The sequence below is a fragment of the Syngnathus acus genome, chromosome 12 (assembly GCF_901709675.1).
Source record: "Syngnathus acus chromosome 12, fSynAcu1.2, whole genome shotgun sequence".
NCBI classification, from domain to species: domain Eukaryota; kingdom Metazoa; phylum Chordata; class Actinopteri; order Syngnathiformes; family Syngnathidae; genus Syngnathus; species Syngnathus acus.
Window position 1 is genome coordinate 7,993,793 of NC_051097.1, and position 21,033 is coordinate 8,014,825.

At 43.5% G+C, this 21,033-nt stretch overlaps 1 protein-coding gene across 4 annotated transcripts; it reads left to right on the forward strand.

Moving 5' to 3' along the window:
- Positions 1–9,363: 9,363 nt before the first annotated feature.
- Positions 9,364–16,220, forward strand: pax8 (paired box 8). Of its 4 annotated transcripts, none has more exons than XM_037265465.1 (12): positions 9,364–9,470; positions 11,103–11,286; positions 12,345–12,510; positions 12,573–12,770; positions 12,841–12,917; positions 12,984–13,109; positions 13,221–13,396; positions 13,493–13,631; positions 13,736–13,972; positions 14,095–14,196; positions 15,031–15,117; positions 15,532–16,220. In XM_037265465.1, the coding sequence occupies exons 2-12, from the start codon at positions 11,265–11,267 to the stop codon at positions 15,600–15,602; spliced, it is 1,401 nt and encodes a 466-aa protein (XP_037121360.1). In that variant the 5' UTR covers positions 9,364–9,470; positions 11,103–11,264; the 3' UTR covers positions 15,603–16,220. The 4 variants fall into 4 exon arrangements, with proteins under 4 accessions (XP_037121360.1, XP_037121361.1, XP_037121362.1 ...); XM_037265466.1 differs by having other exon boundaries at positions 13,511–13,631; XM_037265467.1 differs by having other exon boundaries at positions 12,369–12,510.
- The last annotated feature ends 4,813 nt before the right edge of the window (positions 16,221–21,033 follow it).

The window sequence follows — 21,033 nt, forward strand, 5'->3', positions numbered from 1 at the left end:
TAAAAGTTAGTGGGCACCAGCCACTAAAAGAAAATAGGCCCGGACAGCAATTACATGCTCACGGATTGTTTGTTTGACCCGCGGAGTCCCTCCTGGCTCGTTCCCGGGACCCTCCTTTCGTGATGGAGCAGATAACGGCTGCTAGTGGATGATAAAACTAATAGCAAATATCCACATTCCTTCCTTTGATGTGTGTGTGTGTGTGTGTGCTATTATAAAACTGCGGCCAAGTCACAAAAAGTGTGAGGACTATAAAAATGATTGTCGGGGGGGGGGGGGTTATCAGTCGGGGGACACCGAGGGAGCGGCTCAGAGAATAGTGGGGGTCAGCGCAGCAGGTGGGCCCGGTTGGGGGTCCTAGGCTGTTTGATGCTCCGCTTAGACGGGAGTGTGAGGAAGTGAGAAGGTCAAAACAAACCTACGGCTTGAGTGGAATTTGAACAGGGTCTTTTAGAGCTGTACGACAATCAGGCCGAGCTTTGACCGCAATAGCCTGATTTTCAATTTGTATACAAAATCCGATCAAAAGTCACACACTGTTATTTTTTGCTCCATGCTCACGTTAGTGTTGCAACATTTACAGCGTAATTCCGAAAAGCAATTGTGAGTTAATGAAGGTGTCAGAGCTGCATGCTAACGCTAATACATTGTCTGTATTTGAGCGGATGACATGATGTGGATTGACGTGATGAGCGCGCTCGTCCCGTTACACGCACTTAGCTGCTCACATCTTCGCCGCCGGGAAAGTCCTGTCCGCCGGATAATAACGAGCATAAAACGTGCCGGAGGCGTATCAATCACAGTCCTGCGGGCCAGTCGCGCAGAGGTCAGAGTTCACGCTCTTGACCCCTCGCCGACCTTTGACCCCCGACTGCACCGGCAGGAAATAACACTTTCCGTGGTCCAAAACGTTTCCCGGATTGACTGATTGCCCTTATCATTTGACGGATTCGCTCGGCTTCCCTTTCCCCTGTCTGCGCACCGCAACCGAGCCCCCCCCCCCCTTGTCCCACCACTCTCGTCCCTGCCTGGCGCTCATAATTTGACTTTTTATCACCTCGCACTGAGAAGGGGACGCAGCGCCATCCGTCACCGCGGCCACACGCTGACAGCTGCTCGCACATGCATGGATTTTTACATTGGACTCAATCGGCGGAATTACTTCACTGTAACCGATTCGATATTCTACAAATGAGGCGACCGGGCGGCAGCGGGCGGGCGCGACACACACTCAGCCGCGTTCCGTCGGAAAAGCCTTCATCGATTTCGCCAGGCCTCGGAGCTCGGATACTTGGGAATAAAAACACAATTAATCATTTGACTTTGGAGATTCACATGTTCTGCTGCGTTCTTGTATAGTAAGACGTCATTATGAACATAAAGTGGGCCCTTTTGGTTTGACGCAAACATTTTGGGGCAAATACCGGAATTTGTACTTTGACGAACTCCTACAAGTTGCTCAAATGAGTTCCAATTAGAAGCAATACACTGATGCTCGACAATAAAGTTTCTTTATCAACAGTGTTTACTCTAAATGTGTTTTGGGGTTTTGTCTAAATGTGGAAATTTTTAATAACTCAGTCTAAGTCAATACAAATAATTATTTTTAAAAAAAAAATTAAAACAAATCTGCACGTTAAAATGGCCCAAACGCTCCCTGCTAGTCTTTCTGATGTTAGCATTGTATTTCAGGAACAAGACTTCTGAATTTCTATTTAAAGACAGAGGAAAGGGGGGAAATATTTTTCAAGGGGCTTTTATTTTGTTTGTACATTGCTGCAGCCTTTTATGGTTTACTTGCACGCGCTTGCGTGTGTGTGCGCGACTGTGCGAGCGAGGCAGCGAAAAGAGGGAATAGAAAAGAGGTGGAGAGCGTTCTCAATTTCCTTCTAAAAAGAAAATTCATTTGCAGTTGCTAATGTAATGTCATCGTTGTGTTTACCGAGCGTGGATGATGTATAGGGGATGTTGCATTGAGTGAGACTGCTTAATGATGCATAGAATTAAGTCTGTGGCTTTCAGCTGAGCTCCCATACCCCCCCCCCCCCCACACACACACACACTCCCTTCCTGCTTCCTCCTGTTTTACCTCGTTTAATCCACACCCACCTCCTACCCCTCCTCCTCGTCCTCACCTCGGCAGCCTCTCTCTTCTTTCCATTCCTGTCGTGGACTGTTGGCCACACGTTGCTGTGTGCTCTGTTGCCTTACTCCATCCATCACTGTGGAGGTTGGGATGGGGGGGTGCAAAGTGGTGGGCACGAGGTGGTACTAGTATAAAGAAGAGGAGTAAAAATAACATCCGGTTGAAGAATAATAAGTAGAGGAAAACATGTATTGGTTGGTTAAAACCAATTCAAATTACTCACGTGTTAGTAAAACAAAGCAAGCAAGTTGGTTTCATTGTTGAATTAAAATAAAAAAAGATTATAACTATGAGTAATACACAGTAGATATGTAATTTCTTATATATATTTCTAATCTTTACCTGTTGAGTAGTATGACAAGTCTATTCTTCTTTGGTTGAGTCTGCATGACTGTATTACACTGCCTCCTGGTGGCCAAGGCGGGCACACTAGAAGGAACCACACAATGAATTGAACTGCAGCATTAAATCCCGATACACAAACTGTTATTGCTCGACATTTTTATATCATACATTAAAGAATACTATTCGTCCTTATTAAGAGCAACTATGGCATTTCAGTTTATTTTAATAGGGAAAAAAAGATTTGTAACACAGTCACAAGCAAACATGTTAAGTGTTTGTATGGCAGCCGTAAAATGTCAGTTTTCCACAATATGTCCACTTTGACGTGTGTCACGTCAGCCCAATGGAAGAGCGCTAAGGTCTCGTTAGGACGCACAACACAGAACACACGCTAGTTGTCGGCCATCATCATGCGTGTGATTGTGTATGTGTGTTGATTTTCACTCTCTCTTTCACTCAGTCAGTCCGGCTATGATGCGTTCTGTCCGGCCCCATTCATCATCGCCGCCGCACACGCCGAACACACACACAGAATTATTATTTCTCTGACGGGCGAGTGCTTGAAAACAAATCCATTTCTCTGGCCATCAATTTATCATTTGGAATGGCGGAGTCACAGTTGAGTTGTAAGGGCCGACGGACGCGTATGTGCGTGTGTGTGTCTGTGTACAAGTAGATCTGCAAGTGGATTGTGTGTTTGAGAGATCACTGTGAATTTGGAAGAATTTTAAGTGCGTGTGTGTGTGTGTGCATGCGGGCGGGCGTGCGTGTCCTCCTTCACCTGACGTCGGTGATAATTTATCACTCCTCCTAGCTTGGCTGACAAACTATTTGCAGGAAAATGAGTTTTTCCGCTACGGATTTGTCCTCTGGGAATAGAAAACGGGGAGTTGCTGTATGTGTGTGTGTGTTTTATTCCATCACATAGAGATGAATGTTTGTACACACACACACATCTATACACACTCATAGGGACTTGAGGTCTCCAGTATTTATTGGGGGGAGAAAAAGTAGGAGGGGAGGTGCTTGAAGATAAATGAGGTAAATTAATAGAGTCACTGAGGGAAAAGATCCGCTTCCGCACCAGCAGATCTGCTCGTGACGCTCACACATACACACGTACCTCTGCCCCCCCCCTCCCTTGTCACCCCCCCTGCGCCCCTGTTTGCCCTCCTGCAAGATGACAAATGTAACAGTGGGCCACACAGCCATCAGAGCATAATGTCAGCTTAGATCAACACTGGCACAAAAGGAAATATCACAACATCAAACACTGCATACAAGTGTGTGTGTGTGTGTGTGTGTGTGTGTGTGGCTGCCATTACGACAATGGCTGACCAGGGGTCACAAGATTCCATTCTCACTTTCAAGCTCATCAAGCAAGATATTGACAATGTGCTTGGCAGAGAATTACACGACAGTAAAGGCCTAATTAGGCGGCCGTTACCCTGAGCCATCCATAATCGTCCCAACACGACCGAGCGGTGGGTGGGTGGGTGGTTGGTACGGCGCCCCAAAAATAAATCTCAACACCCCGCCATCCCCTTAATGCCTGTTAGCATTACTGTGTTAACATTTCTCTCCACTTTATTGTCCGCTGACATCAGCTTAAACAGCCAACGTCAGCAGCTAGCTAGTCAGCGTAATGAATGTAATAAGGAGTCCATTTGTGGAATTAAAAAAGACTTTCATTTGGAATAAAAATGCTCATGGAGATTTGGGGGCGGGGAGTCTGTGTTGTGGGTATTTTGGAGATAATTAGTGTATTTCTGCACCATTGTGCAAATGCTACAAGGACAATTTCCAAGGAAAATGGGCATCTAAAGTGTTTAATATAGCAACTATTCACATGTTTAAATTTAATCCAACTAATCCAGTTCCTTGGAAAAGATTGTGTAATTTTTTTCTTTTAAATAAGGAAATATAGTACTCCAAAATATTGGCACTGAATAAAAACATCGACACGTCATAATTGCATCTTGGTTTAATGCTGCAATCCAATTCAAAGTGCTGGTGTTCCCGTCTTGGCCACCGGGTGGCACTCAAGTACAATAGTCACGCATATACAAAGGAAGAAGAATTAACTCATATGTGTAACAGCGCTACAAAAATAAAAATGTATCCTGGTTTAAAAACAGATTATAACAGCATGTCGCCATATGGAGGACGGCCATGTTTCGGGTTGTTGACGCTCGTCCTCCATGTTGTCATGTCTGACCCCCCCCCCCCTTCCCACCACCGCCCTGCACCATCTGTTTCACTCCCTCATTTCTTTCTCTTCATCTCGACCGTCCACCTTTGTCCATCCCATTGTCCCCTCCCGCACCCGCCCCCCCATTTCCGCTTTGGGCTTGCCCTCTAACCCCGCCGCCCCACCAAAGCCACCCTCCCCTCCCTTTCTACTCCCATCAGCACCCCAAATCTTCTTGTTCTTCCCTTAAACGCCCCCCCCGCCCTCGTCTCCAGTCTTTTTGGGGGGCTAATAACTGTTGCCGGTAAGCGGCACACAAAATCCCAGCATGCCGGCTTTTGTGCCCCGTACAATGGCACGCAGGCTGTTAGCAACAGGGAGGCTCGGCCCCGCGACTGATGTTCAGGCCACAAGGGTCGACGGAGCCAACACCTCCGTCTCAGCAGTGGGAAATAACGGAGTACAAATACTTTGTTCCTGTGCTTAAGCATCTGTACTGTACTTGAGTATTTTATTGTGATGCCTTTCACACTTATTCCCTGAATTGGAAAACCGATATCACAGATATCATTAAGCTTTTTGATAAGCAGTTCACATATTTTGATGGCATAAAAGACTGATCTTAACTTAAAGAAAAGTTGTCTTCCACTAGCATAATGAACGGAAAACGTCTAGTCAAACTAGTTAAACATACTGTACAGCAATTTAAAATGTCTCTTTGTTCCATTGTAGCCAAGTTACCATAACTAGTACTGTAAATAACTTTTAATTTTTGTACAAAAGTACATTTCGACTTTTGTTTCTAGACAGTGTTTCTCAAGACAAGAATCTGTGCTTTTCTAATTTTAAGAACTGAGTTTGCGTACTTTTGCCTCTTGTTTTTCCGTCGACTTTTTAGTTTTAATCCCACCATTAGAGAAGCGATAACTTTACTTTCTCCTCGTTATTTGTCAAACCATAACAGCACAAATCTTCCCGTTAAAGGTGCGATACAAGGTGCCCCTGCACAAATTAAACGACACAGAAATGTATGGTCTTTAAATAAGTAAACTTGTACACAACTAAAGTTTCTCGAGTTGTAGAAAAACGCTTACCTCCCATATGGACATCAACAGAAAAGACGGTTGAAGTGTCGCATTAATTATTGATGTAGGGGAACCCGGAATTTTTTTTGTTCCGTTGCTATTTTTCGTTCTTTTGATAATAGAGAATTAAAACAAAAAAAGAACATGTCAGGCATTGATCATTCCAACACATTTTCTATTATTAAAATACAGTACAGTAAGTTTTTTTTTTCTCAGGCCCAATTTATACAAGTAGACGTACTTTTACCTAAGTACTTGAGCTGAGTATGAGAGGATGTCCCAATGTGGGAAACAAATGCACAGCATGCGTCTGATGGACACACTCTGGTAATTGCGACATCAGAGTGACTGGCCGAGCTTGTCCTGGTGCCTGGGCGTCACGCGCCGTCTCCATGGAGATGGGAAAAAGGAGGACCAGTGGTAGGGACTCGAAACACAACAAAATTATCCACACACTATCGAAGTAAGGGATGCATGGTCGCCATGGCAATGGCAGGGATTTCCTCCGCAATCCTATGTACAGTATGCTATTCACATGAGTTGGCCACCAGGGGGCAGCATTATCCGGTCAAAGCTCCTCAGAAATTCATTAATTTCACAGAGGATAAAGAATATATGCCAGGTAGTATTGTTATGTTATACGCCTGCATAAATTGTGTCAAATATTGCATAACTAAGAACTTTGGTTTGTGTTTATTTTGACACAAAGTTTCAATTTGGAGTGGCATTTAACAGCTGGAGGTTTTTAAATTTATTATTATTATTATTATTATTATTGGATCAAATATTCACTATATGACAACTGCTCCTTATTTTGAAGTGAGTTGAGTAGAATTCTACTAAGAGGAAATGTGAAATGTGTGTTTTCAGCACTTGTGGGCCTAATGGGCTCATCAATAGCAAGGCTATTATGACCTCATTATCTGCCTCATCTCGACTCACTGACCACAAACACACATGCGCCCACTTATAAAATTGTCATTAAGTGGGCTTTTCCCCGGGAAGCATTTATTTTAAGGTGTGGGGGGGGGGGGCGTTGGGGTAACGCTTGGGATGCGTGCTGCGGGAGCGCGCACGCACCGGCATGGGAGACATGAGCGCGCAACGCTGAAAAGATTTAATTTATGACTTTGTTTTATAATGCTGTCTATTTGAAGACGGGATTTGTACTGTGTCATTGATTGTAACGCAGAAAATTCAGGGTTTTTTTTTCTTTTGAAGAAACCAAGAAATGACCCGACTGCCAATCAATCAATAAAGCTTGTTAAACACGTTGTACAGTGTGGCCGTTCGGAAGTGTTGGTGTGACCTTTCACCGGATATTGACACCTGTCCCCGCAGGTCATGAGGCTTTTTATTTGTCTTTTTAGTATTGTCACACATTTCACATAGATCAAATACCGAATAAAATGTAAGCATCTAAAAAAAACTTTTACAAAGTGCCAGATATTGCCATATTTTGATAAATGAGTGGTACAAAATGTAAGAAGTTATATCTACATAGCGACAACAGTATATTATATGGCAAAAGTGTGATTATTTTTATCATGGATTCTTATTTTAACTATTAGTTAATATCACTGGAAATTATGAACGAACATTTTGATCAGTTTTTTTTTTTTTTAACAAAATAAAACAACCTCACACAGGGTTAAACCATTAATACAGCATTATTTTAAATTAGGATAGTTTTCATGCATATATATATATATATATATGTGTGTGTGTGTGTGTGTGTGTGTGTGTGTGTGTGTGTGTGTGTGTGTGTGTACCTCGGCAAAAGAGGAGCCCTATCATTAACCGCAATAATCCACACAGTATCATGACAGTTGATAATAATCTAGTTGTTGTTTTTCTAATCCCTTGTTAAACTCCCGCTCACCTCTCTACTCGCTGTTGTCAACTTGTCCCTGCAGGCGTCATCTTGTGTGTGTATGCGCGCGTGTGTGTATGTATAGCACCTCTACACACCGCCCCATTGTCTTGCATTTAAAGAGAAAACTTCAGTCACCGGTAAAAACGTTCCACACGTTTCCCTTCTTGCACGTTTTGCTTAAATTTGGGACAAGACCAGAAATAAAGATTTGAAAGTCCATCTGTGTGAATTTTAAGCAGGCAGGCCCACCACGGGGGTGTTGTATTGCTGTCATTAGAGGTGTTTTGTTTGTTTAACAGGCTGCTGAGAACAACCTTAACAACCTTTGCAAGTGTTGGCACCCCGCTGACACCTGACGCGCGGCCTGCAGACGGAGTAAGCTTTTTTTTTAAGGAAAAACACAATCATATCTTAGAAAAACACAATTAAGTCATAAAAAGCACACAGAAAATTTGCAGACAAGACACACGGTCCTCAGTGACGTCATAAAAGAGCTATTAAAATCGACCATTCATTTTATCAATACCTCGTGTCCTCTAAATATGTCTCCTGTGGGTAAAAATATAAACAAAAATCATAAAACCATTTTACGTTATCCCTATATGTCTACATATAATTTAATGACGTAACAAATTATTGACAATAAGTCATAACAACTTTTAAAACATTATGTATAGATACAGCATTATATCATTTATGATGTCAATTATTACAATATTTTATTACATTACAATAATACAATATATATTTCAAATTAAGTCATGAAAGTTATTTAAACCGTAACCACAGGAAAATGTATAGCTACACTGCATTTAACTTACTAATCAAACTCATTATGGAACATTTACATTAAAAGTTGTTAAACATCTGTGAAGATAATTACAATTTAAAAATATCTACCAAATAGCTAAAGGGACACACACACTCCTGCCTTAAATAAAAATACAAATATTAGTCATAAAAGGAAAGTATCTAATACACAGCAAAACAAGGAATTGTCATGTGTCCGTGCAATCAGCACTCTGGACAGTTAAATATATTGTAGTTGTAGAACCTTTTATAAATATAACAATCAAATAACATTTATTATAAAAATTGCATTAATCCACATACATTAATTAACAATTGTTGGATTGCAACAAAATTGTGTATTTTATTTGACTTTCATGGAGGCGAAAAAGAACAGTAAAATATGTACGTATTACTAAACGAATTTGGATTCATCGTGTTAAGCTTAACATTCGGGAACATTAATAATCATCTACAAATGACACTAAACGCGTAAATGGGGGAAACAGGAGGAAAAGAACACTGTATTTAGCAAATAATTTGCGTCAAAAGTCTTCCAAAGAAAGTTGTGTGAAGCTGTGAAATACCTCTTTTCCTCTCAGGAGGATGTAATAAACTACTTGAATTATTTCATAATAATAAATCATAAATGTCTCTGGCGGCCTGAGGTGTGCTCAAGCTGTCAGTGGTGAAATGCTGACGGATCGACGCAAATCACGCACTAAATTGCGTGTGAAAGCGCACTTTGGGACGTCTGCGTGCGCGCGCGCGCGCGTGCGTGTATGTCTGCCGCGTGTATCTGCGGTGTGTGTTTGTGTGTGCGTGTTGTGGCTCCTCCCCCTTCTAGCCTTCGTCCAATAGCTGCGGGGCGTCCTCCGGCGCGCGCTCCCGCTTGGATAAAATGCGTGGCTGTGCGCAAACAGCGCGCAAACACACACGCAAGGCGCACACACGCACACGCCACGAGGAGTGTGAACGCAACATTTTTGGATATTAGCACGCAAGGAATCGCCGTTTTTCACTCGTGGGCGTGAAAAGGTAAGAATGTTGCTCGTTGGGTGTTTGTGAAGTGTGTCTATAGAGGCGCAAGGTTGATTGCGTGACCGAAACGTGGCATGCATTTTAGAGCATTTTTATTTCAGTTTATTCGCACTTTTTAAGTTACAAATGGCAAATGAGGCATTTATGCTGTTTTAATAGAAAACCAATACGTCTGTTATGGTTTGAGTAGGAAATGATGCGCAAATTGGGCCTTTTTTGCGCACCATACAATTTAAAATGATTAAAACTATTTAAGCGTGCACAGAAACGTGTAATCGGATTAAGTATATTATATATACGAGGTCAAGACATTATAAAAACTTACATTTTTTTACATAATGCAACAAAATTACTCGCATGCCTTAAAACAAGAGAAAAGGTAAATCAGGTGCAATTGACTGTTTTCGAGAATACAAAAGTGGAGTAAATCTAGTTTATTATAAATCATAAATATGTTTTCTCACTTAATTTTTTATGTTACTACTAATTTTATTTTAAAAGATGTAGTGAATTTTTTTTTTTCATGGAACAATTCATGCATCAATATTTTTATGTGGCGTCTATCAGTAGGAGTTATACTACTATTATTATTTAGGGGAATATAACGAGTAAATTAAGTTTCAAAGTAAAAAAGAAAAACTCAACTACTTTTTCCACTAAAAATAAGATGAATTAAAAAACGTTTTCCCCTCGACTCAAAACGTCAGTATTTAGTTAAACATACTGTTTTGCAACATTGTACAAGTGGGAAATCTTAAACACAAATCTTTTTTTAATCATTCCAATGCGACATGATAATCCCTGTAATGTTTTTAGTATCAATAAATAGTTACCGTTGATTGACTATTGATTGAAAACACTGACGAAACTCACATTTAAGGTGATCAACTCAAAGCATTAAGAAATGTTGCAATGATGCCTCTAGTTTGTATTAAATAATTACACAATAAAAAAAAAATGCAATCTTGTGACATAAAACAAACGAATCAAATCACCAATTTTGCTTTTCTTTTTGGGTTTCTCTCATTGACATCCTATAATTTCCTCCAAGGTCTTTATCATATTTCACATCCTTCTCACATGGAAAACTGTGATACTTACAACGGTAAAATTATTTGATGCCTTACCCCTGATAAGGCCCGACCTCATTAAAAGAACTGAAAACGGTTTCCTGAATGTCATGATAGCATTTAGCGGTTAGCTGACATCTCGTTCTATATTTCATAAATCTTATCTAAAAGTAAACGCCCTTTTATGGCGTTTATTTTAAAACTGTATTTTGGTGTTATTGATAAAAAAAAATCATTCAAAGAGTTTCACAGTTTAAAAGAAGCAATGCACATGTTTGGCCCATCAATGTTAAATACAACTGAACTGTACCATGCACTACCATACTGCTTTGAGGAAAAAAATGTTTGTAACATTACGCACAATATTAACCTTTCATTCAGTGATTCTTTTCGCAACAAATTAGGAACACAAGAAGAGCCCGATTGTCTCGATGAAATAAAATAGCGAGCACACTCCTTTTTTATCGTAATTGTGACAGGAAGTCAAAAATGACTTAGGCGATTCTGCAATGATGCTAACGATACGTGAAAGATGATGGCAAGTGTTGTGTCGCCGCAGAATCGGACGGGCCGTCCTCATGCCCGTCGAGGCAGGCCGGCCGTGCAGGCAGTAGAAGAAGAGAAGAAGAAGAAGAAGAGGTGGAAAAAGAGTGACAGGGTGGAGGACGAGAGTGTGCTGACGTTTGGCTGGTGGGCGTGCAGGGAGCAACGTCTCAGGGATATGTCCACTGGCAGCGCAAGAGGTAAATACACTAAAGCCGTGACTCTTAAAGTGCGTTGCGAGGACCACGAGTAACTCGCGGGCTCCCTCTGGTGGTACGTGAAAGAATCACTGAATGAAACGCAAATACCATTCACATTTTAAACAAGACAAAAGACAAAACTTTCCAAACATATGCATTCATTTCATGTTCCTAAAAATATTTGATGCACTATTTATTAATTCTATTTAAATGTTTTTATTCATAACAACGGTCAAGCATAAGCCAGTATGTTTTATTACTGATATTTATTAGTAGTATAAAAATAGGTAAAGGGAAATTATTTGTTCTTATATTTATTGGTATGGTACTGAATTAACAATTGGTAAGTAAGAGTAGTTTTATTTTTGTGTTTTTATATTTGGTTTAAAATATTGTCAAGAACAAATTATCTATCCATTGATGCTTCTAATATAATTTAGTGACAAATGCATGCTTTGTTTTGCCACCATGCCACTTGTGTGCGCATGCGCCAGATTGCCCCCCACCTATTTCCCCACCGCGCCCACCATACTTCAGAGAGAGAGGTGGGGGGGGTAGAGGTTCTCGACTTTAATATCCTGCAGGTTGATGAAGCTTGGCGGAGAGATTTTTTTCTCCACACTCGGCTGGCAGCGTTAATAGAGACCCCCCCCGCAGTCTCTCCCACCTTCCTCCCCAAAAGACCCCTCCCCACTCCCAGCATCCACTCCCCCCCTCCCAGAAGTGCGTTTGATGTGGAAATGAAAGCTGGCAAAAGGCTGCAAGAAAGAGACGCGACTGAATGGGTTAAGTGAAAAGCGATAATGTTCACGCGGGAGACCTCCTGTGCGTGCGCGCGCGCGTCCGCGATAGTGCGCACGTGCGCGCGCGCGTCGTCGCAACACTTCCCAAAACAGCTCCAACTGAGCACGTTTGCACTCGTTGCCCCATATTTAACACTCCTCCCAACTAATTACAATATTGACATAACCTTAAATATGATTTTTTTTTTTTTTTACATATTTGGCGTTTTTTAGTTCCTTGACATTTATAAGTGTTCATCCCCCCTCCCCCCCCAGGTCATGGGGGTCTTAACCAATTAGGCGGAATGTTTGTTAATGGCCGTCCACTTCCGGAGGTGATCCGGCAACGCATCGTGGACATGGCCCACCAGGGGGTCCGGCCGTGCGACATCTCCCGCCAGCTCCGAGTCAGCCACGGCTGCGTCAGCAAAATTCTGGGACGGTCAGTTACAACATAGCCTTTCGTAGAGGCGACGAGCGGATACCAACCGTTCCCCTCCGTAGGTATTACGAGACGGGAAGCATCAAACCCGGAGTGATCGGCGGCTCCAAGCCAAAAGTGGCCACGCCGAAGGTGGTGGACAAGATCGCGGAGTACAAGCGGCAGAACCCCACCATGTTCGCCTGGGAGATCAGGGACAGGTTGCTCGCCGAAGCCGTGTGCGACGGCGACACCGTGCCCAGCGTCAGCTCCATCAACAGGTTGCCGACCGATATTAGCTCTTCTTGTGGCAGATTTTAGGCAAATTACATAAAGGTTCTTTTCTTACAGGATCATTCGAACCAAAGTCCAGCAGCCGTTCAATCTCCCCTTGGATGGAAAAGGCCTGAGCCCAGGACAAACCTTGAGTGAGTCTTGTTACTTTTTTTTTTTTTTTTCGCTGAATAGAAATGCTCACATTTATCTTCTCCAAGTTCCCAGTTCAGCCGTCACCCCGCCCGAGTCTCCGCACTCTGACTCTTTGGGCTCCACCTACTCCATTAGCGGCCTCCTGGGCATCCCCCAACCCAGCAACGAGGGCAAGAGGAGCCACGATGACAGTAAGATCCAACACTCAATTGTCACCCAGCCGGCCATTTCTCAACTCGTTCCGAATTATTAACCCAAGTGGATTATGAAAACAACACAGTCGTTCTTCTTTTGGTCTTCAGGTGACCAGGACAGCTGTCGGCACAGCGTGGACTCTCAGGGAAGTGGCGGCGGAGGCATTCCCAGAAAAAGCATGCGGGTGGAACACTTCTCGCAGCACGTGGACTGCGGCTTCGAGCGTCCCCACTACCCTCCGGACTCTTTCCCCAGCTCCGCCTCCGGTAGCAAGACGGAGCAGGTGAGGATAGGAGCGTCACGTGACGTGTTGTTCTGAATTTCAAGAGATCAGCATGTCTTCTTTTGGGTTTTTGGTTTCCGCGGCGACGGCTAATAGCTAATCCTTGGCCGTCAGACTTTGTACCCGCTGTCGCTCATCAGCGGCAGCCTGGACGAGGCTAAAGGCGGTTTGTCGTCATCGAGCTCCGCCATTGGACGCAACCTGGCGGCGCATCAGAGCTACGCCATGGTGCCTGGTGAGAGGACCATCCCCCAAAATCACTTTTCGTCACCATCGCTCCCATTGCGTTCCCATTGTTTCATTTACGCCATTTTCCCGCCTGGACACACACTCACGCAGAGCAACTCCAGTCCTTGCCGCTCTGCCTGAAGCAGGAAATGTCCCCGGAGGTCACCAGCACCAGCCCCGCCTCGCCAAACATGGCGGCGTCTCACCTGGCATTTGTGGAGCTGCAGAAACCCATTTCTATGAATAGCTGCAGTGGCGGCGCTAGCAACCATTTCCCCAACTCCTTCAACTCATTCTCCCATCATGCACCTGTGTATGGCCAGTTTGGCAGCCAGTCAGTCATCTCAGGTACCGTCCATGCCCCGCCTCCACACACGACTCATCTCATGATCATTAAAGCGCAGCCATCAAAACGTTATCTTTTGAGAGAAGATTAATAATATGGATAATAAGCTCACTTTGTTTTTCAGGGCGAGACATGGTGAGCTCCACGCTGCCGGGTTACCCGCCTCACATCCCGTCTCCGGCCCAGTCGGGATACTCCTCTTCGGCCATCGCCGGCGTTGTCGCGGGTATGAGTCGCATTTGTTTTCCTGCACACACAAAAAAACACACATTAAAGGGGAGACTATCAGTAAGGGGCGGGGTGGGGGGTGGGGGGGGGCAGTGGTTTGCGACAGAGGCTCGACTGGAGTTAATGAGTTGACTTGAACAGTGTGTGTGTGTGTGTGTGTGTGTGTGTATGTGTATACACGGGCCCAGGGGGTACAAGGAACAGGCTTGGGGGTTCCACCCTGCTGCCCACTACCCCCACACATCCAAACAGCTCTGACCACACATCGCCATGGGAACCAGGGGGCCCAGTAGGGGGGTCTTTGTGTGTGTATGTGCGTGTGTGTGTCTCAGGATGCCACTGTGTGCATGTGTGACGTTTTTTTTCAAATTTTTATTTGAAGTCTGCCCTTCGAAGCGCGAAATGAGAGGGTCTGATTTATTATTTTTCTGGTGGGTCTCGGAGTGAGGATACACAATTACCTCATAGAGGGGGGTACGGACCCAAGGAGCTGGAGGTGGGGATTCATAAGGATTCATTCCAGTCGACATAATTACCAATTAGATATTGGAATGTTTAAAAAAAGAGAGCAAGAAGGAAAGGAAGAGGGAGGCTTGAGCAGGAAGTGCAAGAAGAGGAGGCTGCAGGGCGATGGGCATGCACCACTGGCTTCTAGCGATTTGGGCCTGCGCCTGCGCTGGAGATTAATGGTTTACGGGCTCAGCTAAACTGCTAGTGAATGATTGAGCTGAGCGGCGCAATAAACATCTCACAGTAATGGACGATCTTGTCGCTTTTTTGCAAAAAGAATCATGTAGCTATAACATGTTATTGTTGTTTTTTTTTAAAAAAGGTGCCGACTACCCCGCTCAGTCGTACAGCCACTCGCCCTACGCCTCCTACAGCGAAGCCTGGAGGTTCACCAACTCCAGCATACTCGGTGAGACGAGGCTTTGTGTTCATTTGACTTTGGATCAATCCTTTTATTTCGGGGAGATAAATAATACAATAAATAATATGCTGAAGTGCTTTCTCGCAAATATGAGATCATTGTGCCTGCTGCATCCCCCGTGCGCAGGAACAATGTAGTTACTTCAAAGCAGTTAAGGCGGTCGGATGGAGTAGATCATTTTTATAGCAGTAATTATTCAAACTAAAACTATTTCAGGATGACATTTAAAGTCCTGTATTAAATTTTCACCAGGACGGCATAGATGAAAAAAAAAAAAAACAATGCATGAAGACTACATCAATAAAAATGAGACTTACTTAAGTGTAACTGTACAAATTGCTGATGGGATGGAAAAAAACAAATGGAGTGACCTTCGTTTTTGGATGTTTGCACCCCCGCCAGGTTCACCTTACTATTACAGCACAGCCTCCCGAAGCACCGCCCCCTCGGCCGCTGCCTACGACCACCTCTAGTCACCCGCCGGACGGACTTTCACAAACCTGATTACAACCTGGATTGACTTTCTGATGACTCTACAGATGAACCAGCAATTTTTATTTTTGGGACGAGTCAATTATTTATTTGCCATTCCCCATCCAAGCGACCCAGGGTAACTCGGACTGGAGCACGTTTACGCATCTGCAGCCTTACGTGTCACACGGTGCATCTTTTTCAGTGCTTGTCACAGTTTTTTGGCCAAAGACTTGTTTTTTTCGCACACCCGACAAAGGATATGCAAGATCTTTATAATGAACTATGCTTGATTTTGTTTTTCATTTTGTTGTTGGTTTACAATGGCTTCTTTTCACATTGGAGAATCTATTCATTGTTAATTTGACTGCTTGTGAATGAGTTGGGGAAAAAATGATTTGTCTACATGATGTATATAATGTAAAGTGGCCATGCTGGTGGACATTGATTTGACGACAAAAGCAAAAACAGGCTTCCATACACATTTAGTTTGTTCCCATGTTGGTAAGAATTGTGACTATTTTTTATTCATATATACACAGTTATTAATATTATTGCAGATGGACTGTAAATAGGGAATTTCTAAAGAATTATTTTTAATTAAAGCATGGCAAAGGTGAGCGTCTTGTTGTGTGTTTAATGAAATGTGACTTTCTAAAATCATTATACACCCACATGTGCCTAAACCTTTTAAAATATTTTTCCAATATTTTCAAATTTTTGTTCATTTTTGGCCTCCAATGCATTTCAATGGGCGGGAATTATATGCAGATTATATAGCTGTATTTGTGTAGCTATAATATTTATTTTTAGGATAATTCTATAATTTGTATTATTTAAAAATATAATATTTTTGATGGAAGTAGCAGTTGTAGCTACAGTAGTATCTTGTTCTCTATTATTAATTTAAAACCAGTTTATTTTTTCCTGGGGCCTGTTGTCTCAGTTATTGACTTTTACCAGGTTTTTTTTTTTTTTTTAAATTTTACAAGGCGAAATTATCTACACTAAAGAATCCATGCCCACAAACAAGAAGGAAGAGGAAGTCTGCCATTTCGTTTTGCATTAACGAATTATGGACGCTTTTTCCAAGGATTGTATTTTAACTCCTCCAGGGGGATTACTCTTCTTGTTATTATCATTACCTTGGTGATAATAGCCTCATAACAGACATTTCTTTCAGCAATTTTAAAGGACAAACTCAGCGACCCCGCAAGCGCACGTCTGTCTAATGGCTTCTTCTTATTTTCTGCATCGACTGCTTTTATGCTCGAGGTCTGCGTCCCTCTTTTTTTTTGCGGCCTCATTACCGCAGTGCGCTAACTAGCTAGCCACGCTTCGGTGGGGCCGGCCCACCTGGTGCCCACTGATGGCCGAGATGTGACTACATCTTTGTAGAAGTAGACCTTCTTCTCACTACATTTTTCCAGCTTTAGCCTTGTATGATTTACTAGCAAAAATTTTGAAGAGACGAACAAAAAAATTTGTCTGTCAGGGGTCACCGCCAAAAAAAAAAATCACTCAATGTGCAGCAGTTTCAAAAATGCTGACCAGCTTCCGCTCTTCAACGCAATCATGAACCAAATCTTGGTTACTCTCCTTCCATTTTTTTTTTTTTACACGCACAATCTCCATTCACGTTCCTAAGAACATCGAGAGTCAGGCTTCCAAAAGACTGCAAAGACAAAGTTACAGTTGCAGCACATAAGTCACACAAGCGGAAGTCTTCCTCCCTCCGTGGGCCTATTAGAGGGGAGGCTTTGGGCCACAGTGCTCGCGGTAATGAGCCCGTCGGTACAATATAGGCACCGGGCCGGAACAGCTGAGAGCAGACAAAGCTGGCAGGACAGGCTGGGGGGGTTGCCACTAGCACACAGCCATGCTTACACTGCGTCCTGCACAAGGCATGTGTCCATCACCATTATGGGGTAAGACCTCAAAAGACACAACGAGGGCACCCGCGGTACAAGCTGGCAAAAAGGCAGGGAGAGGAGTGTGTGGGGGGGTGTCCGGTTGTCCCGCGCCAGTCATCTGTAAAGTTCGCCACTTATCTCCGAGACAGAGACACCAGACCGAGCAATTCAGCCTAGCAAATAAGTATTATGCAGGCCGGCGTAATTTGTCGTGGTGGCGCGTGAACGGCGGCGTGGGCAGAGGTGGTGTCGACCCAGATTGCGCCGGGAGGAGGGTTTTCATTTTTGAATATTTGTTTATGCACAGAGAGCGTGACCGATTTTTGACACAATTCCACTAGCGATTTGTTTCACTTGGAAACAACTGCAATTGTTCATTAACCAAATATTGTTATTATTTGGTCATGTTTTGTGATTTAAAAAAAAAAAATGAAAAGCAGTTCAGAAAATGGATAGATTTTTTTTTTTTTTTTTGCAGTAAAACAGGCATAAAATTGACCTGCAGTGTGAATCCAACCAAAGAGGATCACGCAAAGAAAAACACTTGAAATGACATCCCTGTCATCCAATTTCAAGAAGCTCTCTCATCTCATCTCCTCCACCTTCGGAACAAACGCGCCAGTCAAGGGGGAGCAAACAGAAGGAGTTTCAGGGAGACGGGCGGGGGGTAAAGAAACACAGGTGCCCAGTGTTGCATCTCGGCTATTAAACGCCACACGGGCCCTGCAGGCAGGAAGCTACTGTTTGACTGCGAGACATCAAGAAAAACGCACCTTTCAAAGCACACACATTGAACGCCATCGCACAGGCAGGATGGATAAAAATCAGCCCAGGTATCAGGTACCGCCCCGAGGGAGCGAATGGGGTGACCCCGGGAGGAGGAGAAGGGGGGGGCTAATACTATAGAGGGCGGTGAGTCACAAAACAACTCATTCAGCGCCGCTCGGGTTAACGATTAGCGAGGAGGAAGCAGGTGCAACGGCCGATGGGTCCGAGCGCTGCATCAAGACATGCAAAGCAGATCAAAACGGAGCCGACTAGTTCGCAAACATTCTTTTTATGCCACGTGTCAAGAGTGTAATGTTTGAGTGTGTGTTTTAGTAAAAGGAGGGGGCAAGGGGAGGTCATGTGTTGAGATGCCCTCAAGACAGGCACTTGTGTTAATTCCAACAACAGCTGCTTTCTCGACAAAAGCCAGTGTTTGCATTAAGCTTGTAGGAAGGCAAGGGGGAGGAGGACTCAACTCCATGTCACATTTTCTTGCCCTCCCTGAGCCTGATTCAATCTGCTAAAGGACAACCAACCCAGTTGGAGTTTAATGTAAAACTAAACACGCAACAAAAATAATTACACACATCCTATATTTAAATACAGAATGTAATAATTGTTTTAGAAACCAGTGCTCAAGCTATCAGTCCATTGACGGGCTAATGGAACATTAGCATTGAGAGTGGGAATAATATGCGTATAAAATACAGAGTTTTAAAATCAAGGATTGGTCATGTTTATAAATTGTGATTTCAATGTCAAGCAAAACATCTATAAATGTAATGTTCCATCCATATATGATCGGACGTCATCCCCGTCAAAGTCTGGGTAGACTCTTACTAGTTGAAGTGTCTGAGAGAGCTGCAGAAGAGCTTTCAAGGGCCCCGCATGGAGAGACGGCTCTGACGCCACGGCAGTCAAGACCGAGGGGGTGGCAGTGGAGAGGTGCGGGCAGAGAAAAGACTTTTTCAAGTGGGAGAGATGGAGTAACAAGTGGAGCGTGCCAGGCGTCAGCAGCAGATGGACAACGAGCATCCGGAGCGCCGTTGAGACCGCAGGGAAAATAAATGTTTGGCGGGTGCGGCGTTTGCTGCATGTTGGACGTGTTGTGGACTTGTATAGAATTCTATAGAAAAGCGCAATATAAATCTAACTTAATATAATAATAATTAATAATAATAATAATAAATTCATTATTATTATTAGCTCCAAAAGGGGAGTAGGTATTCTTTTGTTCACCATTATTGGTTTATTTAAATGTTTGTCTAAAAAAAAATTGAAACTTTAAACACAATAAAATTGATTATTTGTTAAATCCATGGAATATGGCGTTTAAGTTATCTTTTTGCTATTTAAGTAGCGTAAAACCAGGAAGTGTCCCTACTAATGTGCAGACAGACAAAACAAACTTCTTCCTCATTTTTGCTGACAGCTCAACCTTAGCGAAGGGTCTGCGCGGGACTAAGTGTTATTCAGTTTTTTTTTTTTTTGTGTGTGTGTTTTGCAAAAAGCATGCCAGACTGGCCCCTAATGATCCTGACTCTGAGCTCTTGCCTTTTTAATTACCCAACCAGGCCTGACTGAGGCTCACAAAGCTCGGATGGAGAGGCGCAAATGGTCCAACAAGAAAAAAAGGGGACAATTTCTTGGGAAAGATGCTCCGTGAACCCAGCAGCTAAGGCCGCCCCTGCTGCTCCAGCCACTCATTACTCGGCGGCGGTCCTCCAAAAGCGGAGCCCACCGGGTCGGCTGGAAAGCAGCGCCCTCGGCTCAAGTTAGCAAACATTTCAGCTGGGATGATCCAAACAAGACGCTAATGGCCGCCTTCCTCACCATGGAATGTTTTGTCACGGCGTCACCTTTCAACATGACCCGAGGCCTCCGTCACTCAGGTGGCCCATCAGTCACCTTCATCTGCACAATCTGACTTTATCTTAATGAGCCGTTGTTATGACAGTCGATGAATGGAGACGGCCTCCATTCAGCGGACAGGAAAGTCCGGCATTATTACGTTAACGAAGCCCCCGCAGCCCGTCCAGTCATGGCGCACCACCCAAAATACGTCTGGCTAAATAAAAAGCTTATACAGAGTCCAGTGCCTTGATCCCATTCGGAACTTGGGACAAGACAGGGCGCCCTCGCGATTGTCTTTGCCCGTCATTGCGTTTCCTATTGTTGCATTGCATTCCAGTGTGAGGAATGTTAGAAGTTTGGAAAAGGGGGAGTGCTAGGGGCCTTTATCCTTGACATCCTGTTCTTATTGTTAAGCGCTTGAGGTCGGCTGCAACCCGACATGTCGGCTTGAAAGGGAACAAAATGGGCCTGTGTGCGCGGCGAGCGAGCACACACACAACTTATGAAAAGAACGGTTTTACCTTTCCAAAATAAACACATTTCAAGACTAACTAGAAAATTTGTACTTGATTACTGTACTTGCAGTAGGGAGAAAAAAATGGTATGTCTGATGTCTGTATTTTATGATATGAATTATTACATACCACACTTGGAGGACGACCGACGTCAACATCGGCGAGCAGACGCAAGGTGGCCGCTTATCTTGGCAAGGTGCTCACCGAGTCTCGTCCTGAAAAAAAAACAAACACACAAGTTACACCGTTGTTTGGATTCCTCATAATCATTAGAAATACACTCACCTAAAAATATTTTTGTGACACCAGCGCAGTTCCAAAATTAGTCTGATACAAATGTCAGGCTGTAAAAAGCAAACACACAAAAAAAAAAAAACGGTGCC